The 26,753-nt window shown below is 42.3% G+C and overlaps 1 protein-coding gene across 1 annotated transcript in view; it reads right to left on the minus strand.

The window, feature by feature from the left end:
• Window positions 1-12,054: 12,054 nt before the first annotated feature.
• brip1 (BRCA1 interacting helicase 1) overlaps window positions 12,055-26,753 on the minus strand; it is a 62,703-nt gene continuing 48,004 nt past the window's right edge. The window contains exons 17-20 of the mRNA XM_075474187.1: window positions 16,220-16,332; window positions 16,039-16,121; window positions 15,643-15,927; window positions 12,055-14,306 (exon numbers count right to left, since the gene is read on the minus strand). Coding sequence (XP_075330302.1) covers window positions 13,609-14,306; window positions 15,643-15,927; window positions 16,039-16,121; window positions 16,220-16,332 — 1,179 coding nt within the window. The 3' untranslated portion in view covers window positions 12,055-13,608. The remainder of the gene's footprint in view (window positions 14,307-15,642; window positions 15,928-16,038; window positions 16,122-16,219; window positions 16,333-26,753) is intronic.

Below are 26,753 nucleotides of genomic sequence, written 5' to 3' on the forward strand. Positions count from 1 at the left end.
ACAAGCGAGAGCTTGTGATTATGACAAACTGTGACAACAGGTCAAGTTGACAATGGTTGATGATGCTTTTGTTGCGAATGTGTGATGCGCCACGCCAGGAGTGTTGGGTCAGAAAGCCTGAGTGCACGCAGACAGACCCAGACAGCTTTACATGCAATATGGTGCCTGTCAACTTTATAACTGAACAGCAGCGGAGAACAGTGAAGGGTAGACCACAGAGTGACCTCAACCCGTCACTGGCGGGGGGATGTGTGCGTGTGTGTGTGTGCGTGTGTGTATAGAGACCTCCTTTTGGCAGATGCGCTTAGCCAAATTCACAGTGGGATCCAGATGGCCAAAATATTGAGGCTACTTTACAAACAAGACCATTTTTCTACACTTGTGGTCTGATGGCTATGGAATTACCAAGTCAAAGCCCATACATATATACATATATATATACATATATATATATATATATGTATATACATATATATATACATATATATATACATATATATATATGTATATATATATATATATACATATATATATACATATATATGTATATATATATATATACATATATATATACATATATATGTATATATGTGTATATAAAGTTTAACTGGAAGAAGACCTTGCAACTGGATAATAATCCTAAAGTAACATGCAAATCCACCAAGGACTGGCTCAAAAAGAAAACAAAGAGGGTTTTGGAACTGCAAAGTCAAAGATCAGATTTGAAGCCCATGTAAATGTTGTGTGTGCTCGTGTTCTTGTTACCTCATTGAGATCATTTCTGGGACACTGACTTTGTCAGGAGAGGTGGTCCTTATGGGTGCAAAATCCTAATGAAGCAGGGTTCATGTTTGCCATGAACTAGTATTTGTTTGGTATAGGCAAAATTACTAAACCTAGATGAGTAGAAAACCTGTGATCATTTAAATGAAAGTAAAACAATGTTTTGAAAGTTGCAATTTAACCTGAATTTACCAGTCATTCAGGGTTAATCTGTCTAATCTGACAAGTTACAGTGATCATCTCAACAGTGTTGACATAAAAACCATCTGCAGTAATAATGGGACCGTGTTCATACTGGATTCCCCGGCAACACTGTTAATTGGCGCAGATCACATTAAACTGAACACAGTCACATAAATCACTGATGATAAATAAAAAGCAAAGCACATTTTAAGAGATAAGTGAATGCAAATGAATAGTTGTTGTGATAAAAAATAAGCAGAAAAGACATTTTGAAGTGAAAGTGTTACGTTTCATTTAGTGTAAACATACTATGTGGAAATGTGTAAGACTCTAGATTATGTTCAAGCAAGGCCTGTATCACAATTCTATCAAAAATGTTTTTAAAGCAATACACTTAAGTAGATTATACACTACATGTATTACCTCAACAGAAAACAAGAAGAAAAAGATTAAAAAACAAAAGAAAAAAGATTGAGCTTCCCAACTAAATGAGAGGCTAACACACACACTATGAATGTCTGCAATAAATTATTATGTGTACAAAGTGTTTTGAAAAAAAGAAATTTGGGATTTTGGTTTTCAGTACACAACCAAATCCTAAGTGTATGTGCAGAGCAAATACATTCCATTTAAGACATGCCTGTATCAGACACAACTTAGCACAGAGGTGATTCCTGCCTTTAAGGCATGTTGATTACAAAAAAATCCTCAGGATTTAAAAATCAATAAAAATTGACGAGGCCAGAAAAACCAGCCAAGGCATCCGTTGGAGCTGCTCTGTTACCACTGTAAGTCGGATTATGGAGGGTAGAGTGGTTATTGATTGACATCCTGAACAGCATGTGTTGGTTTTTATAGAAGTTGGAGGTCCATGTCGCGACAACAAAACATCAGAGTCACTTTACTGAACCCATGCTGACAGATTACATTATATAGCTGCAGTGGCCAGACTTCATTTCTTTGAAACCCTTCCGTGGATTGCCAATCATTATAACTACATTTGGAAACAGAATTCATGATACTAGCTCTACATTGCATTGTAACCTCATTTATATATCCATTTTTTTCAAAGGCTCAACTTTTATTTAATGTTCTGTGGCGCAGTTACACCAGCTCAAACTCCTGTGTATGTTGTACATTTGGCGAATAAAGAGATTCTGATAATGAGCGTCTCATCTATTCTTTGAAGAATACAAGTAGAACATAAGTAATGCACAAGGCAGTGCCATGATTAACTTTACAGCCATACAAATGTGCAGCATGAGATAAGATAAGTTTTCTAAACTAAATGATTTTGTCAGTCAAACATGGCTGCTGGTACTCAACTATGTGACATTGTGATTCAAAACACTGGTAAGTCATTTTTTAAAAATGAATTTTGATTCAATCTTGGAAAACAGTCATTTCTACAATGTATTTTTCCACTATGAGTAGTCCCCGACAAATGCAATGATACCTTCTAATTAATTCAAATGAAAAACTACAGTCTGAATTCAGTTAATTTAAAAATCAAACCATCCCTGTTAGGTAACTTCTTACAGACACGGCTTCTAAAGAACAAGCAAATAATAAAATGTGTCATTTATGAACCTTTGCAACACTATGCTGTACAGCACTGGCTGTCCCTGCCCTGGGCTCTAAAGCGCTCCCCTATTCATACAGCCAAAGAAGCACTTGGATTCCCTCATTCTTCTTACAGTGCCCTGTGATTTCTTGATGTCAGAGTTTTTTCACAAGACGAAAGGGGAAAAAAATGCAGCTCGAGTGTCAAACTCCAATGTATGTGTAAATTGCAACAAAACACAGTGGAGACAATCGGCCTAGTTTTTACTAAATTCCTGTTAGTAGTCATTTGGAAATTATTTTTTACCAAAGACACAAATCAGAACACTCTCTTCACATCTTGTGCCACACATAAATGTGCCTACCTGTTCTTGAGCCTTGTTCCCCGGGTACAGGATCTCAGCTGCTATGAAAGCTGCAGACACATCAGGGCTCTGAGAGGAGCAGCCTTTGCACTGCAGAAATCTGCTAACGGAGCGCTCCTCAGGGTTCCAGATGGCATTATATGCTACATGAAGAAGTGAGACAGCACTTTTCAGTTGGGCTTGATGTTAAATGCTCATTTGGTGGTTGTGTCCATAGTCATGCAATATTTGACATTTGTTTAATCAGCCCAGACGCCAACCCACCAGTTAAAGTGTTGCTGCAGTAGGGTTGCAGCGCTGTCCTCAGGGCTTTCAGTGATGAAACACTTTGAACCACCAGCAGCCAGTTGTCTGGAACTGATGGTTGATGAGGAGCACACTGACAGTGACGGGTCAGTCCAGGAGGACTAAATCTGTCTTTTCTTAAAACATCCAGATGCTTGAATTCACACACAGCAAGTTGTAATGCACCTGAAAAGTGAAAAAAATTAAACCTAAACCAAACTGAAAATCATTTACTGATAATCAGTTTTATTCATAAGATTTAGAATAAATGAGAAAATGAACTAAACATATAAACTCTCCTTAGAAATTACCATGTGCATCAGGAAGCAGCTCCATTTCACAAACAGAGCAGTGAAGTCCCAAAGAGCACGGCTTCTGATCTGAGACGCTCTGGAAGTACAATTAAAGGCCGTCTCAATCTTTCATGCTAGTTTTCCAAGCCTTTAAAAATTCTATTAAACACATTTAAGAAATACTCAGTTAATCTAAATGGTTTGTCTCTGCTAATTCTAATAAAACCTCCTTTCTTCTCTATTCTAGCTTTTAGAACATACAGGATGTGAAATATATGACTTGTTTTTTGCACGCTGTGGAGAGTGTCGAGAGTGTCTCAGAGAGTAGAATAAATGACAAAACTTTCACTGCTGGTACCCAGACAGCATGCACAGGACAAACCAATTAAATTTTTTTTTTCCATAAATAAATAAGGTGACAAATTAAAGAAAATAACTTTTTTTTAAAAACAGTACAAGCTTCAAAACAGGATTCCCCAAAGTTATGAGTTCACTATGATTTGATGAAAAGAGCCAAATCTACTGAGCTAATCCAGCAGTGGTGCTAAAGGCTTACCTTGGATTTTGGAGAGATTTTCTTGAATTTCCTGCGTTTCTGCTTATAAGATCTCCTCACCTTTACAGCTAAGTTGAAACAAAAACAAAACATAAGTTTTCATTTGGTATAGATGCACCAGGATATCTACAGAACATTCAATGTCAAAATCTATGCAAATCAATGCACTTATTCCATTTTGAATCTGAACAGACCTTTCTGAATTCGATTCTTTCTAAGGTCTGTACATTAGAATTGTGCTCACTCAATAATAAAATTAAGCTAAACATTTTAACTAGGTGATTCTCTAGAATTTACAAATGATATGTCAAAATGATATTTTTTCTCTAAAAGAACTAGCAAATCTATTTATCATTTATCTAAATGGAACACTAAAATATGATGTGAGAACAGTAACTCAGGCAAAGAGAGCTGTGCTTTTAATCTTTAATTATCAAAACACATCAATCACAAAACAGACTCCTGCAAGTTTCGGTTTGTTCTTAGTCTCTCGCCTTTGGTCCTGTGTATTTCAACAATGTTCAGATTTAGGGTGCAAGTAAGTCAACTAGGCCTAAAAATGATAATTCAATCATTTCTTTCAAGTCCACATGTGACACAAAGGTATGACCAGTCCATACATCGTGACAACACAAATTACTGATAGCTATACCATTTCTCCCACTACCGGATGACTCATTCAGTATAGTTCCAGTCTTAAGCCCCTGAGATGGAAAGCTATAACATCAAAATAACACAATTGGTCAGTTAAAATGATGCCCAAACGATAATATATGATAATGGTACCATCACAAGCATAGCCATATACCCTGAAGACATTGGTTGAGCAATATTTGATTCTAACCAAACTTTTCCTTCTCAAGTCATACATTTTTCCAGCAAAACAAACCAGTAGATCCGTTTTATCTGTAGATAAAATCAGGACTTTTCTTTCAACGGCTGACTTACAAAAATTCATGCTTTTGTCTATACTTGCCTCAACTACTGTAAGTCCCAATACTAAGGCATCAATCTGGGCACACTCCATCGTCTCCAGGTACTTCAGAATGCTGTAGTTAGACTTATTACCGGGAAAAAATGGCATGATCACATCATCCCGCTGTCTTACAGCTCACCTTCAAAGCCTTAAAGTACAATGATGAGTTTGAGCCAAACATCTGAGATCTGCACATAGTGCCCAAATACCTTTCTCAGATCACCGTTTGTGATGGAGGGAGATCAGAACTCTTTGCCCACTGAAATCAGACGCACCAAGTCTGTAGCTACCTTCAGATCCCTCCTTAAAACATTCCTCTTTCCTGGTCCATTTATCACACATTTCCAGGAATGGGAATTGTTAAGAATTTAGCAATTCCGGTTCTATTATCGATTCGGTTCCTTGTCGGTTCTCTTATCGATTCTCATTCGGTTATATATTGTACAAATATAGTAGAAATGGCTTTGGTTGCAGTAACACTTTAATTTCAAGTATGCACAAGCCTGCCTGAGCCTGCCTCTGAGCCTGCCTCTGAGCCTGCCTCTGAGCCTGCCTCTGAGCCCGCCTCTGAGCCTGCCTGAGCCTGCCTCTGAGCCTGCCTCTGAGCCCGCCTCTGAGCCCGCCTCTGAGCCCGCCTCTGAGCCTGCCTCTGATCCCGCCTCTGAGCCTGCCTGAGGCTGCCTCTGATCCTGCCTCTGAGCCTGCCTGAGCCTGCCTCTGATCCCGCCTCTTATCCCGCCTCTGAGCCCGCCTCTGAGCCTGCCTGAGCCTGCCTCTGATCCTGCCTCTGAGCCTGCCTCTGAGCCTGCCTCTGAGCCTGCCTCTGAGCCTGCCTCTGAATCTGCCTGAGCCTGCCTCTGAGCCTGCCTCTGAACCTGCCCTCTGAACCTGCCTCTGAGCCTGCCCTCTGAGCCTGCCCTCTGAGCCTGCCTCTGAGCCTGCCTCTGAGCCTGCCTCTGAGCCTGCCTGAGCCTGCCTCTGATCCCGCCTCTTATCCCGCCTCTGAGCCCGCCTCTGAGCCCGCCTGAGCCTGCCCCTGATCCTGCCTCTGATCCTGCCTCTGAGCCTGCCCTCTGAGCCTGCCCTCTGAGCCTGCCTCTGAGCCTGCCTGAGCCTGCCTCTGATCCTGCCTGAACCTGCCTCTTGAGTCTGCCTCTGAGCCTGCCTCTGATCCCGCCTCTTAGCCCGCCTCTTATCCCGCCTCTGAGCCTGCCTGAGCCCGCCTCTGATCCCGCCTCTGATCCCGCCTCTGAGCCTGCCTCTGAGCCCACCTCTGAGCCTGCCTGAGCCCGCCTCTGATCCCGCCTCTTATCCCGCCTCTGATCCTGCCTCTGAGTCTGCCCTCTGAGCCTGCCCTCTGAGCCTGCCTCTGAGCCTGCCTGAGCCTGCCTCTGATCCCGCCTCTGATCCTGCCTCTGAGTCTGCCCTCTGAGCCTGCCCTCTGAGCCTGCCTCTGAGCCTGCCTGAGCCTGCCTCTTATCCCGCCACTGAGCCCGCCTCTGAGCCTGCCTGATTCTGCCTCTGATCCTGACTCTGATCCTGACTCTGATCCTGCCTCTGAGCCTGCCTGAGCCTGCCTCTGATCCTGCCTGAACCTGCCTCTGAGTCTGCCTCTGAGCCTGCCTCTGATCCTGCCTCTTAGCCCGCCTCTTATCCCGCCTCTGAGCCCGCCTTTGAGCCTGCCTGACCCTGCCTCTGAGCCTGACCCTGATCCTGCCTCTGATCCTGCCTGAGCCCGCCTCTGATCCCGCCTCTGATCCCGCCTCTGAGCCTGCCCTCTGAGCCTGCCTCTGAGCCTGCCTCTGAGCCTGCCTCTGAGCCTGCCTCTGAGCCTTCCCTCTGAGCCTGCCTCTGAGCCTGCCTCTGAGCCCGCCTCTGAGCCTGCCTGAGCCTGCCTCTGATCCCGCCTCTGAGCCTGCCCTCTGAGCCTGCCCTCTGAGCCTGCCCTCTGAGCCTGCCTCTGAGCCTGCCTGAGCCTTCCTCTGAGCCTGCCCCTGATCCTGCCTCTGATCCTGCCTCTGATCCTGCCTCTGATCCTGCCTCTGAGTCTGCCTCTGAGCCTGCCTGAGCCCGCCTCTGATCCCGCCTCTGATCCCGCCTCTGATCCCGCCTCTGAGCCTGCCTCTGAGCCTGCCCTCTGAGCCTGCCTCTGAGCCCGCCTCTGAGCCTGCCTCTGAGCCCACCTCTGAGCCTGCCTGAGCCCGCCTCTTATCCCGCCTCTTATCCCGCCTCTGATCCTGCCCTCTGAGCCTGCCCTCTGAGCCTGCCTCTGAGCCCGCCTCTGAGCCTGCCTGAGCCTGCCTCTGATCCCGCCTCTGAGCCCGCCTCTGAGCCTGCCTGAGCCTGCCTCTGAGCCTGCCCCTGATCCTGACTCTGATCCTGCCTCTGATCCTGCCCCTGAGCCTTCCTGAGCCTGCCTCTGATCCTGCCTGAACCTGCCTCTGAGTCTGCCTCTGAGCCCGCCTCTGAGCCTGCCTGAGCCTGCCTCTGAGCCTGCCTGAGCCCGCCTCTTATCCCGCCTCTTATCCCGCCTCTGATCCTGCCCTCTGAGCCTGCCCTCTGAGCCTGCCTCTGAGCCCGCCTCTGAGCCTGCCTGAGCCTGCCTCTGATCCCGCCTCTTATCCCGCCTCTGAGCCCGCCTCTGAGCCTGCCTGAGCCTGCCTCTGAGCCTGCCCCTGATCCTGACTCTGATCCTGCCTCTGATCCTGCCCCTGAGCCTTCCTGAGCCTGCCTCTGATCCTGCCTGAACCTGCCTCTGAGTCTTCCTCTGAGCCCGCCTCTGAGCCTGCCTGAGCCTGCCTCTGAGCCTGACCCTGATCCTGCCTCTGATCCTGCCTGAGCCCGCCTCTGATCCCGCCTCTGAGCCTGCCCTCTGAGCCTGCCTCTGAGCCCGCCTGAGCCTGCCTCTGATCCTGACTCTGATCCTGACTCTGATCCTGCCTCTGAGCCTGCCTGAGTCTGCCCTCTGAGCCTGCCTCTGAGCCTGCCTCTGAGCCTGCCCTCTGAGCCTGCCTCTGATCCTGCCTCTGATCCTGTCTGAGTCTGCCTCTGATCCCGCCTCTTATCCCGCCTCTGAGCCCGCCTCTGAGCCTGCCTGAGCCTGCCTCTGAGCCTGCCCCTGATCCTGACTCTGATCCTGCCTCTGATCCTGCCTCTGAGCCTGCCCCTGAGCCTTCCTGAGGCTGCCTCTGATCCTGCCTGAACCTGCCTCTGAGTCTGCCTCTGAGCCCGCCTCTGAGCCTGCCTGAGCCTGCCTCTGAGCCTGACCCTGATCCTGCCTCTGATCCTGCCTGAGCCCGCCTCTGATCCCGCCTCTTATCCCGCCTCTGAGCCCGCCTCTGAGCCTGCCTCTGATCCTGCCTGAGCCTGCCTCTGAGTCTGCCTGAACCTGCCCTCTGAGCCTGCCTCTGAGCCTGCCTCTGAGCCTGCCTCTGAGCCTGCCTCTGAGCCTGCCCTCTGAGCCTGCCCTCTGAGCCTGCCTCTGAGTCTGCCCTTTGAGCCTACCCTCTGAGCCTACCCTCTGAGCCTGCCTCTGATCCTGCCCTCTGAGCCTACCCTCTGAGCCTGCCTCTGAGCCTGCCTCTGAGCCTGCCCCACTCTTGCAGTACTCGTCAACTAAATGTTAATATCAGATGGAAAGAACTCAGACAGTATGTCGCCAACATCATTACAATCAATGGGGCGGCTGTGGCACAGTGGTTAGAGTCGGTTGTCCAATAACCGAAAGGTTGGCGGTTTGATTCCCACTCTCGCCACTCAATCATTGATGAAACTGACAGCTGGAGAGGTGTCAGTCAACCTCCTTGTCATGGCTGAGGTGCTTGAGCAAGGCACTGTCTGTTCTGTGAGCAATGGCTGCCCAGCATTCCAGTTTATGGCATCTGTCTCTATGAGTGTGTGACCCTGTGCATGAGTGTGTCAACAGGTCCCATCATGCATGGGTTAAAAGCAGAGCACAAATTTCTTATGTATGCATGACAATAAAATCTGATCTTAAATCTTAAACAGGACCTGGAAGTTTTACGTTACAGGGCTGTCAAGTTGTGAATGCAGGCAAGAGGGACAAAATGAGCCAAAATATAAAGCGTGCCCATGCTTCCTCGCGCAAATGCGTCAGACGTTAGCAGAACCTATAAACGGGATCGTTAGCTGGCGGATTAACGGTTCCACGGAATCGAACTACTGGGAGCCGGTTCTCTGGTTTTCGATTCCCATCCCTACACATTTCATTATAGTGTTTTTGTGAACACGGACTCAACATGCTGTCATTTTATAAAAGCCCTTTGTAACATAAAAAAAAGTGTATACAAAATAATACTTCATCATGAATTTATTAGTTACTTCAGGAAAACTTTGAAGTGGATTACTTACAAAGTGATTCAAACTATTTCTGGCAAAAGGTCATTGTTTATATCACCTTGCATGATTTTTAGCTTTAAGCTGGTTGTCACTTTAATTGATTATCTTTTCATTCGTGTCATAACATAATGTAGAACATATGATGAATTTATCAGGGTGATCTCATTTTTTAGGAACACAAAAAAACGTAATGAAATACACCTTGATGGTGTTAATGGAAAGATAAAAAGTTTACCTTGGGGTTTGTTGTGCTGAATTCCTGGAGTCTCAGCTGCTGGAATATCTGCCGTTTCAGCCGCTTGCAGACCTCCTATGTCTGCTTGTATAAATGGAAGAGTGTTCAACTCATGTCTTGAGAAACTAATGGATGTAGTGCATATTTGCTTCTTCTGTTCTCTCCCACTTGCAGAGAGCCTTCCTGACTCAGTTACCCTGTAGTTTAGATTTTGTATCAAGATCTGTCTTGTTTGTGATGGTGGATTTTCCTGATGATCATTTTTTGAGTGGTTCTCTCTGTCAGACCTGAATGGCCTGCTCTTCAGACCCTGGTTCAGTTTTAAATTCTCATCTGTCCTGATCATTTCTGACCTCCTCTGGTAGCTCCTGCTCTCAGTCAGTCGAAAACTGACTTTTTCTACATGCCTGGCTTCGTAGACTCCTGTGAATTCAAATGAAATTATATTTCTTTGCTAATAGAAACAGGTGAACAGTATGCTTTGTCATGAAGAGTTTAGAATAAATTTAGTGTGTTCTTTAAATTTGCAGTAGGAAGCAATCAGACAGCTGCAAACACTGAAAGATAACAGAAGAGGTATTTTTCATTTCAGCACCAGAGTTGGACAAGAACCAACTTTAAAACAATACAAACATCAAAGAAAACAGAACATTAGACATCCAAAGTCTACGGAGGATTTAATTCAAATTCAATTCTGATTTTGCTCATCATAGTTTGAATATTTGCACATTCATGAAACAAACCCTAGAAAAGGAACACTTATCTTTATTTTCAAGCATAGAAATGTTGAAATATAAAGTAAACTGATTGCTCTGAGGTATGGAATATTTGGCTTCATCATCTGAGGCTACGTGCCCACGACAACGCTCTGAAGCATAAACGCAGATGTCCGTTTTTTTCCTCCACAATTTATCTGCGTTCTCACGAGCGTCTTGGGGTGGATATCTGTCTACCCATGGGAACAGGGAAAACGTATAAAACATACTACATCGCAGTTTGCCGATGTAGTATGCACGCCCCGGACGTAGGTGGCAGTAGCAACAATACCTTTGGTATTGTTATATGAGTTATATTGTTATATTAATAAATATGAGAAATGCCTGTTTTGTGGCTACTTCCTCCGCGTCAGTTGGAAGAAAATGGCGAAGCGCGGCGGCAACAACAGTACGCCTTCAAACTTTGTTTGGACAGATGATGAGGTCCAGTTGCTCCTGAACACGACACTGAACTACAAAGCCAGGAAGGCAGTGGATAATGTGGATTGGGAGAGTGTCCAAAATAAATATAGTGAGATATGGGAGTCGTTCATGGAGAACTACCCACTTAACGTGTGCAAAAAACGCACTTCTGCGTTTTGAACTGTTCCTACGGCGACGAGAGGTTGGATCGTTTTCAAGATCTCCACTCTGGAGGGCGTTTGCGTTTTCTCCGTTTTGAACTCCTAAAAACGCCGTCGCCGTGTGCAAGATAGGCACATCTGTCGAAATGTTCTGCGTTTATCTGTCGTTACCGTTGTCGTGGGCACGTAGCCTTAATGTTCTGTGAATGATCAGTCGATGTCGAGGTCAGTAACTGGAGAAAAATACGAGACCCAGCCTTCATTGACCTTGAAGTAGCTCTCAATAAGCCTACATTTGGGCTCATGATATTACTTTAGTATGTACTGCTATCCTCAAAGATGCAAATCATAGGATGGAGAATGTCTCTTATGTTCCGTCTTAACCACGGTGGAGTAAATTTGAAGGTGTCCAAAATAGCAAATCCACTATATAGTTGAATATTGATACTGAGGTGTCATTTTTCCCTCCCGTTGATCTCTTGACCATCATTTTTCCATTTCCGACACAGACCTCATCACTTAATATGACTACTTTCCAGTCATCTACTGGGGTTTTCTGCCATCTCTCACTCCAGATATTTGGCCTGGTTGTGCCATTAACTGCCGCTATACAAAAACCTTTTTAACTGAGCTTCTGTTCCTTGCCTTCATACCACAACTACAGTTTTTTGGGGTTTTTGCTGAAGGCCTCAAATGCTTTATTTAGCAGATTGTGTCTTTAGATAAGTTGGACTTTCTGTTGGTATACAGAGCTGGATGTATTAAACTTCTGATGACGTGTTCACTTCTGTTCTACCTGATCCAGCATCCAGAATTCAATCTATTTGTTGCAAAGTGTTTCTAGGTCCAGACACCTTGAAAATATACCGTAGTTTCAACTCCATTCCAGTTCTGATTAGTAACTGCGTAAACAAGGTGCCTGACCCTTGTCAATACTACAATTTAATTCAAGCAAATAGCACTGTGGTACTACACATTCGGTGAAGTACTATATGAATGGGAAGCTTGTTCTGTTGTATTTCCACTTTGTGATTTTGGTTGAAGAACACTATTTTGTGTGTAGCATTAATGATTTGGTTGGGGAAGGGCTGAATGACACAGTCTTAGTAATGTGGGCCTTCAATGCTTTTAACACTCATTCGCTGCTTTCTCCATACTCTGAGTTTTGATTATGCTAACGATTTGCTAACGTCATGCACAATTACATAGACAAGGGTCTTGGTTAGGCAGCTGATGAACAAAGAGATACTTTAATGGAACACTCGTCTCCTCCTCTACACAAATGACACACTGGTGAAGTTTGTTATGTAATGAGACAAATCATATCACTGTGATCATGTTTTATGACATGGTTAGGCCTCCTCTCAGTTCAGCCTGTGTGATGAACCTCCATTTAGCATTGCTTTGATTAAATGATATCCACTTCTCTGGTTTACCAACCTAATGTGCCCTTTAAACAGCTGATTACAGAGATTGCATTACACAAGCAGACATGGCAAACAACAACTGTTCCTCTGCACAAAAGCATAAAAGGGAGATTAGGATGTGAATGGCCCTCAATTATACATTAGTCAAATAACACTCAATGACTACAAATATGGAAGCTACAGTGTAAATGTCATGTGAACTTATATTAACATGTAGGAGGGGAAGAGCTGCACTCTAATAGAACAATCCATCAAATTCCCCCATGTAAAGATGATCCGTTTTTGTTATAGCAAAAATATAGTATAAAAAAAACAAGTATAGTAATAGACTATTCTGTCAAATTCTGTGTTATTGAGTCAACAGTGAAAGTAAGATTTAATGAACCGATGCTCTCTATTCATGCAACGTCATGGGAAAACAGATTCAAGTTTAAAATGACCACCTCAAGGTCAGTAAATCTGTTAACCATCCAAATAATAATGGCAATTCTAGACTTTGCACTTCATTTGTGAAACCTTTTTACCTCTTATTTTATGATGTAAACTTCTTAATCCTGGACTTCTACTTGTTATGGAGAACAAGGGAAAAAAAAACAATAAAATACAAACATTCCATTTTATTGTCACTTACCAAAATAAATGCAAACGTTTGAAAGTGAAACAAATGCATGTCCCCCTTTAAAGCACTTGAGTTTCTAGCATGAAATGACTTAATTGGAAATTAAATTGGAAAATTAAAGTGTCCCCTTAGGTTAAATCAGGCATGATACAATATGCACGTTCTTCTCCCATTACCTACAGACACATCATTAAACACAACTAAATGATTACGTCCATTTAAAAAACACGGATGAGATACTGCTTTTGTATTTTAATGATTTGTTGAGAGAGGCATTGAATCAGTGCAGCACTTTCAACAATAATGTTGCTTAGTTAACTGAGAACAGGCTTAATAAGATAAGCTGTCACACGACATTAGAAGATGATATACGATGGTTGAAACCTCAGCATCTACAGCATGCATGGTATTAGTGTGTGTGGTCTAATTGCCTGAGGCCGTTGTGACATACGTAGGTACTTGACAACACAACACTGATGTAATTCTGAAACATGAAGGGGAAAAATTCAACATGGAATGTGTAGATGTAACAAAGCTATAAACTGAACATTTTCATTGCACTTGTTTAAGTGTGAACTACTGCCAACACTTAGTAGAAGACCTTTTTTGTCCTGCTTTGTCTGAACTATTTCATGTGTACAGGCTGTTGGTTACCTGTTTGAGTGGGGGGGGGTCTCTGCCTGGATCTGGACAGCCTGCAAAGCCTTCTGCCTGTCTGTCTGCTCTGGGTTTCAACTTCCTCTCCCTTCTCACTGTGCTCCTGTCCTCTAATTTCTTCTTTAGATCCCTGTGCAAGTTCTGAGCTCTCCTTAGTGACTAAAATTGGACTCAGCCCATCAGAAACCGAGGCTAACCCTTGGTCCTGTTCAGAGACAAACGGCTCCTCTGATAGCAGAGCGGGATTCTTTGGAACTGGGACAATACTGGGAAGTGACTCAGTCGTTGTCTCCTTCTGTGGGCTACTTTCATCTCCCTCTCCCTCAAAAAGTTCTGGAGTAAAGAAAATGGTCTTGTCCTCATCTTCATCAGAAGTGTTGTCAGATGGTGCTTCATTTTCACACCTGGAGGGTGCTGTTACTATGGACACCTTTGGAGCCAGTTCACCAGATTCCACTTTGACATCACTGGATCCGTCTTCAGCTCCTTGTTTGAGGCGAAATGTTGCAGGCTTCAGTGGTGGATAGGATTTCTGGTGGTTCTCATGCTGGACGATATTACTGGGAGCTTTTGCTTTAAAGATTGACTTCTTGAAGTTGGTGCTAGTGGGGCTGCAGGTGAAGATGTGGTAGAGGGGCTGAGCTGCTCTGTGCATCTTCAATGTTTCTGGATCAAGGAGGTAAAAATAGTTTTTAACATTTGAAATCAGATCATAGGGAAGACATTTAATCTTAAAACCAGAAAAATAACTGCAAGAGTGCTGTGAATGCCCAGGGAAAATAAAGACATAATAAATGTAGGCATACGCTCAATATAACCCAAACAAAGGTCATGGGGATTTAATTAAAAGCAACAGTCCAACATCTGCTCATCAGCTCGCTCCAGCGCCACTCAGGCACGCAAAAGACCTTACAGTAATGAGGCAAGCCACTCAACTGATTCCATGGCCCCCCCACCCCCAACTATGAGGGGTGGAGGAAGGGGGGCTAATGCCTTTCTACCACTTTATCCACCACACTGAATTCAACTGGGCAAACAGCTCAACCTCGTCATGACCCCGAAGACAATGGGTGCTCGCCAAAGCGATGTGCAAACATGTCACCTCAAAACATTTCCATGTGGTGATGTCATTCTCATGTACTCCTCAGTGCAAAAAGGAATTACATCAAATGAAAGCTGTTTCTTTATAAAGTTTGTAGGAAACACTGATGATGCACCACACACAACGTTGAGTGTGTGCTGCTGACAAACACCCATCTTATCCATGCATCTTCAGGGTAACGACACCCCCAAGGTGTTTTCAGTTGTTCTGAAACTGGAAGAGGTTGTGAAACATTTACTGTGGTAGAGAAGGAGGAGAGGCTATGCTTTTTAAAACCTGAGATAACTTCCCATCATTTCATATAACCCAACGCTGATAGTCCCAGCCAGCTTTCTCCAAGGAAGTCTGATCATCTCAGCATTAGACCACACGTCAATACAACAGAGAGCCGCAAATGTGCATGAGCTGCTTCCATATTCAAAATATGGCGTGTGTGGCGTTATCCACTCACTTTCTGCCCATCTTTTCATAAATGGGTATATCAACACAAAGACACTGGTTATGGATAAGTACAAAGCCCTTATCAGCGTGTCGTAATCAGGTACCAATGCCTCGTATTATACTTTTTTTTTTGAGGATTATTATGAAAAAAAGTAAAGTAGAGAAAAGCATCAGCTTGATCCTTGAGTGGCTCTTTTTTTTTTTTTTTTTCAAGAAAAGCAAGACAGTCCATACACACACAAGGTAAAAATCAATAAAAAAGAATAAAGCGTACGAATAATTTCCACCAATCCCACAAAAATAAAACCCTCCTAATCAATTCAACATCAACTTTATCACATGGGACTTTCTGGACCAAGAAAAAATAGTTTTAAATATACTTGTTATATTTCTGAGGCCTTAGATAAACTCGTGAGCTCCAAAACTCTTATGAACTATTAATACTTCTATTTATCTCACCTGTTTGATCATTGTTTTCAACTTTGAGCTGTGTTTGAGAAAAAGAATTAAAGGTTGAGAGCCTCGTGTCCGGCTGGGGTTCAGGTGGTTTGACACAGGAACTGGGTGTCTCAAGTTCTGAAGCCTTGGACAGACTCTGACTCTCAACAGTAGAGATAAGAGTCTGGTTATGGGCTGGGGCTACCTCCACCTTCTGCTGCACCTGAGAGAATGCTTCCAGAGACTGCATGGCATTGCTGAAGGTGGTGTGATGCTGGACGAGCTGACGGACCCACTTAGACAAACCTGAGATAAAGAGACAAATGCTTCTAAAAATCTTAGAATGGACAACTATTGCCACCTAGTGTTCAAAATGAGAGATTGTGCAATTTGGGAAATAAGCTGATCATAAATAACCTGTGATGTATCTATTAGGATTATTCCTGTACCGGTCATCCACGAGAATTAGAGCACCCCAATCATTCCTGTGGCGAATACACCTGGGAAATGAAGATGGAAGGTTTCATTATGTAAGAGAGCACAAAAAGAGATTTGTAAGACATCCTGTAGCACAGTGTGTTAAGGAGGCCAGACTTACCTCCCTAGAGCCTGGTTTAGAGCTCTGTAGGCCTGAATCTCATACCAGCGATGGCCTGGAAGAAGACCTCTGGACTTGCAATGCTGGTCATTATATTTCATCTTCAGTTCCACCTGTAACAATAAACAACATGAGTATGCCTTAAACTTTTCATTTCACCAAAGTTGACAGCGAGAAGAACAGGGTTCAATCTAAATAGTAAATTCTCCATTTTTGTTAGGTCTTACTTTCTCAAGCTTTATTCTGCACTAGGCAGTAATTTGACAATTATTGTCTCAATTATTTATATAGGTTATAAAATGGATTTTAAAATTAAATACAAATGGGTACACTATATGGGCATCTAGGGCAAACTGCCCAAAACCCAAATATACATTACTTAGGCCCAGAAAGGGTGAGGTGTTACAACTCTTTGGAACTCTCTTCCTCTCGGTCTAAGGTCTGCAACTTCTTTAGACATTTTCAAAAAAAATCTGAAGACCCACCTATTTAAAATAGCTTTTATCTGTACTTAAAGTGCCCATCTGCTCTGTAGCCTCATGCTTTGTATATGTATATGATGTGTATATGAAATGTTGACTTGCATCGTATTGTGAAGCACTTTGTGAATTTTATTTTCTGTGAAAGGTGCTATACAAATAAATTTATTATTATTATTATTACCTACCCTGCACACAGAAGTGTTCTGAGACGGGAACAGAGAGGCTAAAGAGAGGCTATGACTCAGAATATGGGAGGCAGGAGGGAGCATGCAAGGTGGTCTAGGCACATCAAGCATCCCTGCACAAAAAACTAAGAGAGCATCCATCCATTTGCATCTGTCGCTGCTGATTTTAGTGTTAACCTTTTAGAATTGACAAATGAAAAGTTCAGCTGGCGTCTGACGGGTTGCCATACAGAGTAGGCTGCTGAGCAGGGCTCTAACTGTATTTGACAGGAACCGTGTGTTTGCCCAAAGCCACATGACATGGGGCCGTGGCAGGTACAGCCTGTTCTCAACACAAATCCCGCAATGCCACTGTGACCTGCCAGCGCTTTGTGTACATAAACAAATAAGAAGAGTCACAGGATATTCTAAATGTTGCAGCAAAGTTTGACTAGGACTAATCATACCTCCCCTAAGAAGCTATCCAGGCAACCACGTCACACCTGCCACCTCAAAACACCTTTAAAAAGTTACGTAGCTCGCAGTATGTAGGCTGAGTATTGCCAGAAGATTTAAAATAGTAGCGCTAGCTGTCAGTAGGAGGAAATCATACAACTATATCACAGAAAGTCTTACAAATGCTGCTGGCTTCATGGTGAGAGATTTGCCAATGTATGAGACACCAGACTAGTTAACAAATCCACTTCTCAACACACAGAGAGGCCAGTAGCCTTGAGCCAGCAGTGTCATCTAAATCCAATCACAGTCCATTTCAGCATTCGAGCCATCACATCCCTGGTCTGTACCATGTCATCGTCCAATCTAACTTGACAGGCCGCATATGTGAAAAAGCCAATTCTGGCTGCTAGCAAATATCGCAAATGTGCAAGAAACCACAAGCTAGAAGGGATTAGTTAAAATGTCAAGAGATCACTCGCTTGCTTCAACCTTGTCCTCTACAGCAACCTGTTCATCCCTAAAAACATATATTTGACCACTAGGCACGATTCGCAGCTGAGCGCATCTGCTTGAGCTACATTTTACGCCGTGTGTGTGTGTGTGTGTGTGTGTGTGTGTGCGCATCAGTGTGCATGCCTCTGGCAGTCCAGGACATCTTGTGCCTGTCACTGAGATTGTTGAGCGCATCATCTGCCACATGTGGCTGAGCTGACAGCTGAGTGGCTCGTCTTCAACACAGTGTCCATGTGTGTGTGCTCACACTGACAAGAGCATCAAACTATCGCACTCCTTTCCAATATGCCCATGGATCAGCACACATAGGGGCTGCAGAGTGTAGTCTTATCCTGAAATTCTGCTCTGCTTATGTTCTACTCAAATGTAACCTTAATTTGAAGCTTGAAAGTTGGGTAGATGGAGTTCACATTATATAAGAAAGTCCACTTGCAACTACAAATAGCACCAGCACTGAATGCTAATTAACAGCAAACTGTATCAAACAGAGCAGTGGCATCAATCTCACAATTTTTTGCTCATGATCTTGAACTTGGTCAAAGTAATTTCATTTCTTGGTAGATAAAAAAACACTTTGGTCTCGGTCTTGCCTTCTGTTTGATGGGTACTTATCGATTAGTCCGTCATACCCTGGCTCTTTTTTTGTCTTAACACTTGTTGATTTAGACTCAGTCCCTATATTGACCCAACTTTCATTATAAAATCTTTATTTACTTGATGTCAAAACTATTCGAATTTGTTAGATTGTCAATCTTTGATTTGAGATTTTTTTTTAACTTAATAAAGCAATTGCCAAATGTTCATGGGAAACTGTTTAATATTTCTGTGAAGATAGCATTTCAATTTTGTAGGCTTCTTTTTTTCTTTTAAGTCAAAGAAGGGGTTAAACAAACATGTTAAAAACTCCTCCATCCGTCTATTGTTTCTGGGTTAGGGTTACCAAATCAGTTAAAACACTACAAGAACAAATAATTAGCTGTAAAATGTCTACCTTTTGTTTAAGAGTATAAAAAGAGCAGAGCGTGCATTAACAAAAGTATGTTGACTGAGACGTCTTTCTAAAGTTGACCTGTGGTGCTGACAAGGAAAATGCTGGTGATCATCAAAGTGATGATCATTTATCATAAAGCATTCCTTGAGCTCCTGATGATAAAGCCATATGTACACTGTCTTGAGTCTGTAGAGGCATCAATCATCCACTCTTCTCCAGAATTGCCATGAACTCTTTAACATTCCTCCAAAATCCCTTATATTCCATCCATTTTATAGGCTTGCCTGCCTTACGGTGCCTTAGAATTTAAATTTTCTCGTGTCTTTAATAAAAGACAGCTCTTCATTAAAGTGGGAAAGATGCCTTATCAGATGTGTCTTTTTATTGCTTGTTAAATCTACTTATTGTTTGACTTACTCACGCAGGACATGACTGTTCACTGTAAAAACAGGCCAAAACCCAACATAAATGCAATACCACCTTTTGCAGGGCTTTCTCTGCAGAGGACTTTCAAGTTAAACCTTTGATCCTGTCACAATAACACAACAGGCCAGTAAAATGCCATGCTATGTGCTTAGGTTGTAGCATATACGAGTTATGCCTGTCTGGGAATGCAGGCCGTGCAGGCATCCAGAGTGCTGGAGTAGTTTAAATAGAGAAAAGCTGGGCTTACACCTCTTATCCTAGCAATGGGGTGCTGTCGTGTGAATGTAGAAACAGAATGAATGAGTTAATATGTCTGGGTCCATGTGTGCTCTCAGCAGAATGTGCACATGTTAGCACTAGTGCATGGAAGTGACAATGTAAGAACATGTCACGCATGTGTATGTATGCCAGTGTGTCCATGGGTTCAGTTTTACTGTGAACATATGGAGTAAATATGATAAGACATAAAAAGCAAAAAGGAAAAGAATTACAGCTACTGCATAAATAATCCCTTTAAAACAGGATAACCTGCAATCAAGTCAGAAAAATGATTATACCTTAAGTTTCATTAACATGAGGAGAAAAAAAAAAGAGTAAATGTGTTACACGGCAGAGCAAACATAACATCAAGTTTGTGAGGCACTTTTAAACAGTGACCAAACTGGTCCTATCTCGTATAACTCAGTGAGTGACTGACATTAGCCGCTTTCGGACAGAGCGTTCTAAGAACGGTCCTCCTCGAATTCCATTCTAATAACTGTCCTTCCCCAGCGGAACTGTTTCAGTTTGCATTCGCTCGAGTCGGGACTGATGCGACGCAACCGCCTGCGACCGCGACGTGTTACTTTGGCGCCACATTCCACAACAAAACAGAACAAAACAAAACCCGGTCAAAGTAAGGAGAGAAGAAAAAACACCACCAAGAAGCTAACATGGAGAGCGGGGAGGCCACCGTGTTCATGGTCTGTATGATGGTGATATTAATCATGGACGATCACATCGGGCGTCTAACATGGAGGCTGGAAGAGCACACAGAGAGAGTCAGGAGACGAAGGATGGAGCGCAGGCCATACTTCTTTGTTTCATGAAGGAAGGAGAGCAGAGCGCCGCAGACAAAGGAGACCACGTGGAGGTTTAACTTATTAAACACGCCAAGGTTGTGTCCATGTCGTATGAGGAAACATTTCAGCTGTTATTCTACTGTTTGAGTTGAGCAGATCAGGAACATGAAGAAGTGGAAATCTGAAAGGGAAAAGGGCGGAGCTACCAACCACCAAACACCTCCGTCAGATGTGTTCCTATAGAACCCAGAACAGACCCAGCTGAGGAGAAGGAGCTGAAATGGTTCCAGGAACTGAGGGCTGTGGTCCCGAGTTCCTGTATGTGCGAATGAGGGAGAAAACGGCCCCGCTCCTGAAAAGGTTATAAGAACTGCAAAAGGTTCCTACGGTCCGAATGCGGCTAATGGTATATGATTCACATCAGGTTTGCTGTAATTGGCTGGAGCATAATATCAGCAACAAGTTAAAAGAAGAAATAGCAATAATGATGTCATGCTCCTTTGAAAACTGTAGATTATGGACCAGGGCTATAAAAAAAAATGAAACAGTTGTCAGCCCATGCCGTTCCCCCTTAAAACACTAAGCACACTTCAGGATTCTACAACAGCATGAGAATGTGTGCTACCACTCAAATGGAAATTTAGACACAAACTCACTAAATCTGTGAAGCAAGGTATTACAGTAAGTTAGAACATACAGTACAAATGAGAAATGGTCCACACTTAGCACCTCATTAACTAGTTTCTACAAAACAGCCTCTACCTTAGCCTCTTCCATCCATTCATTCACACGTCAGAGATTTATGAGAATTTGCAGTTGATAGCCAGAAAGCAGAAGACTTACGACTTCCAACTTCCAAGGTACAGCGAACACAGCATGATGTGAAGTTATGGGAACAGATCAAAATGGGGCGGCTGGATCATTCCACTCTGATCTGGGACTGGGACATAACATTACCCTGCAAACCTGGACGGCTCACTGAGTGAGGCTGACTGAGTGAGGCTCACTCTGCCACTTGTTTGGTGGTTGTGTTATTTCAGATGGGAGCCACTTCAGATACTAAATACATAAACTCTCAAAAACAGACAACGTTTGAGTAGGATACAATTTATTTTCATTTCTTGTATACAAGTGAATAAATAAGTCAAAATAAATAAATATTGATCATATAAAGTAATCCCTCCCAAATCTTTTGAGTACTTTGAACTGTTCTATGGTTTATCTCTTGGAAAACACTTTTTCTGGACTGTGAAAACTATCAGACCTTCTTTTACACACTTAGCTTTTCACAGCAGCAGAACCAGAGTGCCCAAAGTTTTTCATGTCACTGTAAATTTCAGTTTTCCTATAATGTAGAAGATAAACCTTGACCAGCAAATGACCAGATCACTGGGTTTCTACACAAGACTGTATCAATATTTCAAAAATATGGCAACCAAATGTGTATCAACAATCAACTCAATGGCAACCAAGTAGAAAAGACACTGGATGCTGAAGTTCTCTTTCAATGGACTCAGTGAGCACTGGACATGATGCCCTTGTTTAGTCCTGAATATATCTCAGACTAAATTTAAACCACTATCAGCCTTATTAGTTTAGTCCTTATTCAGGGTCCCCCCAGGATTGTTAAACCTAAATTGAATACTTTTAAGACCTTTTTTAATGCCTTTTCAAGTAAAATTTAATACTTCTATCGCACCCATTATTTAAAAAATATTGAACGACATTCAATAAAGAAAGCACTTATCACATTTAACCCCCATTACCTCTTAAGAGATTACGTCTCTGTTTGGCAAAAGAATGTACATTTATGGAAAATACAATTAAAAACACATTTAAAGTTGCATTATAAAATCTCAGATTTATTTACTTAAACACACACGCACACAATGATTATGTACAAAAAGAGATGCTGAGTAACAGTGAAAAATCAATCACAACAGTTAAAAATCAAACAACCTTCTCAAGCAAGTCATTGGGATCCAGTCAACAGACACCGATAGCACAATTCTGTGTGCCAACGCAGGCTAGCACCTCTACCACCAGCACCTCCACAAGTGGAAACCAAGTCGAAACGGAAAACCCACCGGCCACACGTCTAGGCCTACGTCCGTTTGTCGGTGGGACGACGAAAAGAGGTATTGTGGGTTTTAAAAACAATAACCGACCACAACTCGTACACTGCCAATGAGTCCATTGGTGACCTGCTTCAGCTTATGTTCCCCGATTCCACTATTGCCGCCACATTTTCTTGCGGCAGCAACAAAACGGCATATATTACAAAATTTGGTCTTGCACCGTTTATTACTCAAGAAATGACGAAAGAAGTCAATGGCGCAGATGCCTTCATCGTTATGTTCGACGAAAGCCTTAACAAGACCACCAAGTCCAAACAGTTGGACTTGCATGTAAGGTAATTTAGGTTGCACACGGATGTTTTTTGAAAATTTAAGACCGCAGTGAAAAAAATTCCAGACTTTCAACAGCTAATTTAATACTTTTAAGACGTTTAATGCTGGACAACTAAATTCAATGCCTTTTTAATACTTTTAATAACCCGCGGGTACCCTGTTATTAATACTTCATTCAAATATTACACAAACAGCTGTAAAAATATAAAATGCACAACTGGAGTCGGTAACTCAGAGAGCTCCATTGGTTTATTTGGGACAGCATGTCAAACATGCCAAAAGGGGCATTTGAATACTCAAATATAAAAACAATGTAATAATCTGGCATGATTTAGGAATTACAACTTCAACTATCAAACAGAAACATGCTCTGCTTGGATCTATGATGTCGCAGTTCTGTTGACCCCTCCCCACATGCTGCTGTGAATGCTGAATCAACATCTTGGGACAGTCTATTAACCATTTGCATGTGCAATATTTTTTTTAAATTGTGACTCTTACTGAGTGTGAATGGGATTGTGAATGGGACATGTTAGTGTTTTTTGTATTTTGTCCATTTTTTATTCTTATTTTTATATGGCACCTGGAGGGATATTGCATCACCTTAATTTCGTTGTACCTGTACAGTGACAATAAAGACATTCTATTCTATTCTATTTAGATGTCTTTTTGACATCTTTTCAAATTCATTATCTCATGTGGTTATATCTGAAAATAAATTATAATTATTACATTTGCCTGTGTTTGTCTGACCTTGTCTGTCACTTATAGAGTCTATTATCTCTCTGACAGTGGAGACGCAGATATGTCTGTGCAAATTTAGCATGCGGATCTCGCTGCATGGTCATTAGTCTCAGTGTCCTCCTCCTCCTCTCAGCAGTGTACTAGGGATAGCTCAGAGAAGTTGACAGCCCAGAAGGACCTCTCTGGGGAAACCCTGCCACTGCTACTGAAGAAAGAGGTAAAAGGAGGACAAAGAGACAGCTGGAAAGTAAAGTAAAAACAAGTCAAATTAAGTAGAGGATCAAGACTGGAAAACAGACGCAAAAGACTGAATCAAAAAGAAAACAACAACAGAGAAGAATCTAGAATGTCAACTGGCACTTGGCTTGTGGGGAACTCGTGGAGAACACAAATACCTCAATGGCTCCCAGATCTGGATTAAAATCAAACGGAAACTAAGGAAAAAGTGTACAAACAACTTTGTTTTTGCTGCGTGATTAAAGACAGAAATGGAGAAAGTATCTGTCAAAGACAGCAGAAAGTTAAAGTGACAGCGGTCACCACGTAAAATTATGACAAGAGATGGCAGGAGATGCCGAGCTCTCTGTGGTCTTCTGCACATGTAGCAAATAAACAAAGGCTGTTGATTTGGAGCGCAGGATATGTCATTAGGAATGCATGGTCTCTTCACGCTTGGTCAGCTCCACCTTGGCCCTAACTAGCTTTGGCTTTCTCAAACCTCCCCCTGGTGCTGTGTGCCATTCACTCATCTCCTGTTTTTTCCTGTCTGTTACACCTAAACATCACTTTCATGATACTCTATTGTGGCCTTTATCATGCTAATTTAATTATTTTGTCAACTAAATAAATAAAATAACACAATAAAAAGGTAACAGTAAACTTCTGCAACCCTCATTTTTAACACTTTAAAAATATGTTTTCTTGAGCAGAATACCAATTACAGTTTCTTTTAACACTATGTGATAGTCATTGAGTCTTACATTGGCAAACTTGAGATTTAAAGGAGAATGATGATATAAACGATCAAATTTGTGTTGGATTCAGTCCAATATCCAGTCAAATCAGACCCTCTGTGTCCTAAACCTATCTATGTTGTCAACCATGTGCATTTTGTTGAATGGGCTGTTATGCATTTTAGTGGTTGGGGTGAAAAATCAATAACTATTCCCAGTGTGCTCTTACTATATTGAGGAAGTTCAGATATTCTACCACTGTGGGTATCAAAGAAGAGTTTCAGGGGATCTATACAGGCGACTCTTACTTTTCAGATAAAATATTTTACAATTTAGCAATTGTATCAAAAAACGTATGTAATAGCTGCTTAATAACAAAGTATATTTTATGGAAAAACTAATAACTCTAATAGAAGCTTATATTTCAACAACTAAGCTAACACAAAACAGTCAATTTAAAAAAAAAAAAACTAAAAGGTTAAGGCAAAAAGAAGAAGCAATGACCTGAATGGTGACAGAGGTGAAAGTGACAGCTAAGGTGAAAGAGTCTAAGAAGCTTCAATCACCCACACGTCTTTCTACACTGACAGAACAGGTTAGTGAAAGCTTCATCGTGCTGTGGCAGGAAGATGAGTAAAGGGGAGGAGAAAGTGGGAGGCAGGGGAGCCTCAAACTTAAAGGTCAACTTTATCTACTAAGGACGGGGCAGACACAACAACATCGCTTTGGGATTTTTTTTCACGGATCACCAAAAAGGGATGCTCTTATTTGGTGTGGGTTTGTGTGAGCATGTTCATGCATGTCTGTGGGATATATATTTAGTTTTTTTCCCCCCATATCTTCATTGTACTGAAGTGTCATATCTTGGAGCTAAATAAACAAACTGAGAACACAAGGCCATATTATGTATGATAGTAAGTGACCAATAATAATAAAAATTAAAAATTATAATAATCGTAAAAATATCAGCTTATTTGGGATTTCTTTGATGAAATGAACATACATTAACATTCCAGAGTTTTAACTCCACTGTCTGTGGTGATGCATTACATGCACCCATGTGCATTCAGGGATGCATTTACATCGAGCAGTAACGGCTGGTTTGCAGCAGCTCAGGAGCAGAGTAATCATAGCAATAGACACAGAGTAAGCTAGAGTAACTAAGAACAGAGGACACATGGTGGCAAAACCTATAGAGAACATGATGTTTCTTTATAATTATTGACCATTTAACCTTTCACAGTCAGGACACAGACCGACTCCACTGACCAGCTTCTCCTCATTGTTGCACATGTTAGATATGAACTTGGAAAAAATACTTTTAAGTCCTGGAAGAAACTACCGCAGGTTTAGCTGTATTGATTCTGTCAAACCTTTTATCAATTCATATTTCTGCATTTGTTGAACACCCACCTTGCTTGTATTTCTACCATTTGTCTGTATTTCATCTTGCCTTAGTAAACAGACTCAATCGCATTGGAAGAACTCGAGAGTAAAAACGAAGGATGTATAGTTATTAATGCTCAATATAAAAGGAAAACTGTGTTGATAAGATGCATTATAAACAAAAGTAACAAGTGATCACCTGCAAGGATAAATGTCATAACGGTGTCGATGATCACAGAGCGACTTTTGTGATTGTGATTGTCAAGCTCCATAATTCTTAATTGACTGGAGGAACTCACAGATGACCTGGAATATCTAACTAGGGGTCAAGGAGCATCTGCTCGACCAAAACCTTTTAGCAGCTCCAGATGTTAAGTACTTCTACTTTAGTACAAAATTAATAAAAGCTTTGAAGTCTGTGTGCAAATACCATTGACATAATTTGACGTTGGATTTATTTCTTAAAGTGATGGTTCGGAGTAGATTATCCCTAGGGTCATTTGAACCGTGACATCCAGCCAAGTAGCCCACCCGAAGTTTTTCCGATATTGGCTGAACATCAGCTGAGTTACTGAGTTATTCCGAATAGCTTAGTACAAGCGCTAACGGACCCTGGCAGTATCTCCAAAATTACCACACTAAAATCACATGCCATGACACCAAACTTCTACAGTAGTACAAATATGGTCTGTACTCACAAAACGATGCATTTTGAAGTTTGTACATAGTCCAGGAGTTTATTATTATCAACACAAGCCTGATAGCTTTTCTGCTGCTAAAGCTGCGTCGACGTCACTTCCTTGATCTGGGAGCTTCAAAGTAAGATGAGGGTTGATCTACTACTGTAGACAACAAAGCAAGGCTGCTCAATTTCTCCATTGATAAAATAAATTCACAACTCTACAACATAAAAATTCATAAAAATTCATGTAGAATATATACTT

Source organism: Odontesthes bonariensis, chromosome 9 (genome assembly GCF_027942865.1).
Source record: "Odontesthes bonariensis isolate fOdoBon6 chromosome 9, fOdoBon6.hap1, whole genome shotgun sequence".
Lineage (NCBI taxonomy): Eukaryota > Metazoa > Chordata > Actinopteri > Atheriniformes > Atherinopsidae > Odontesthes > Odontesthes bonariensis.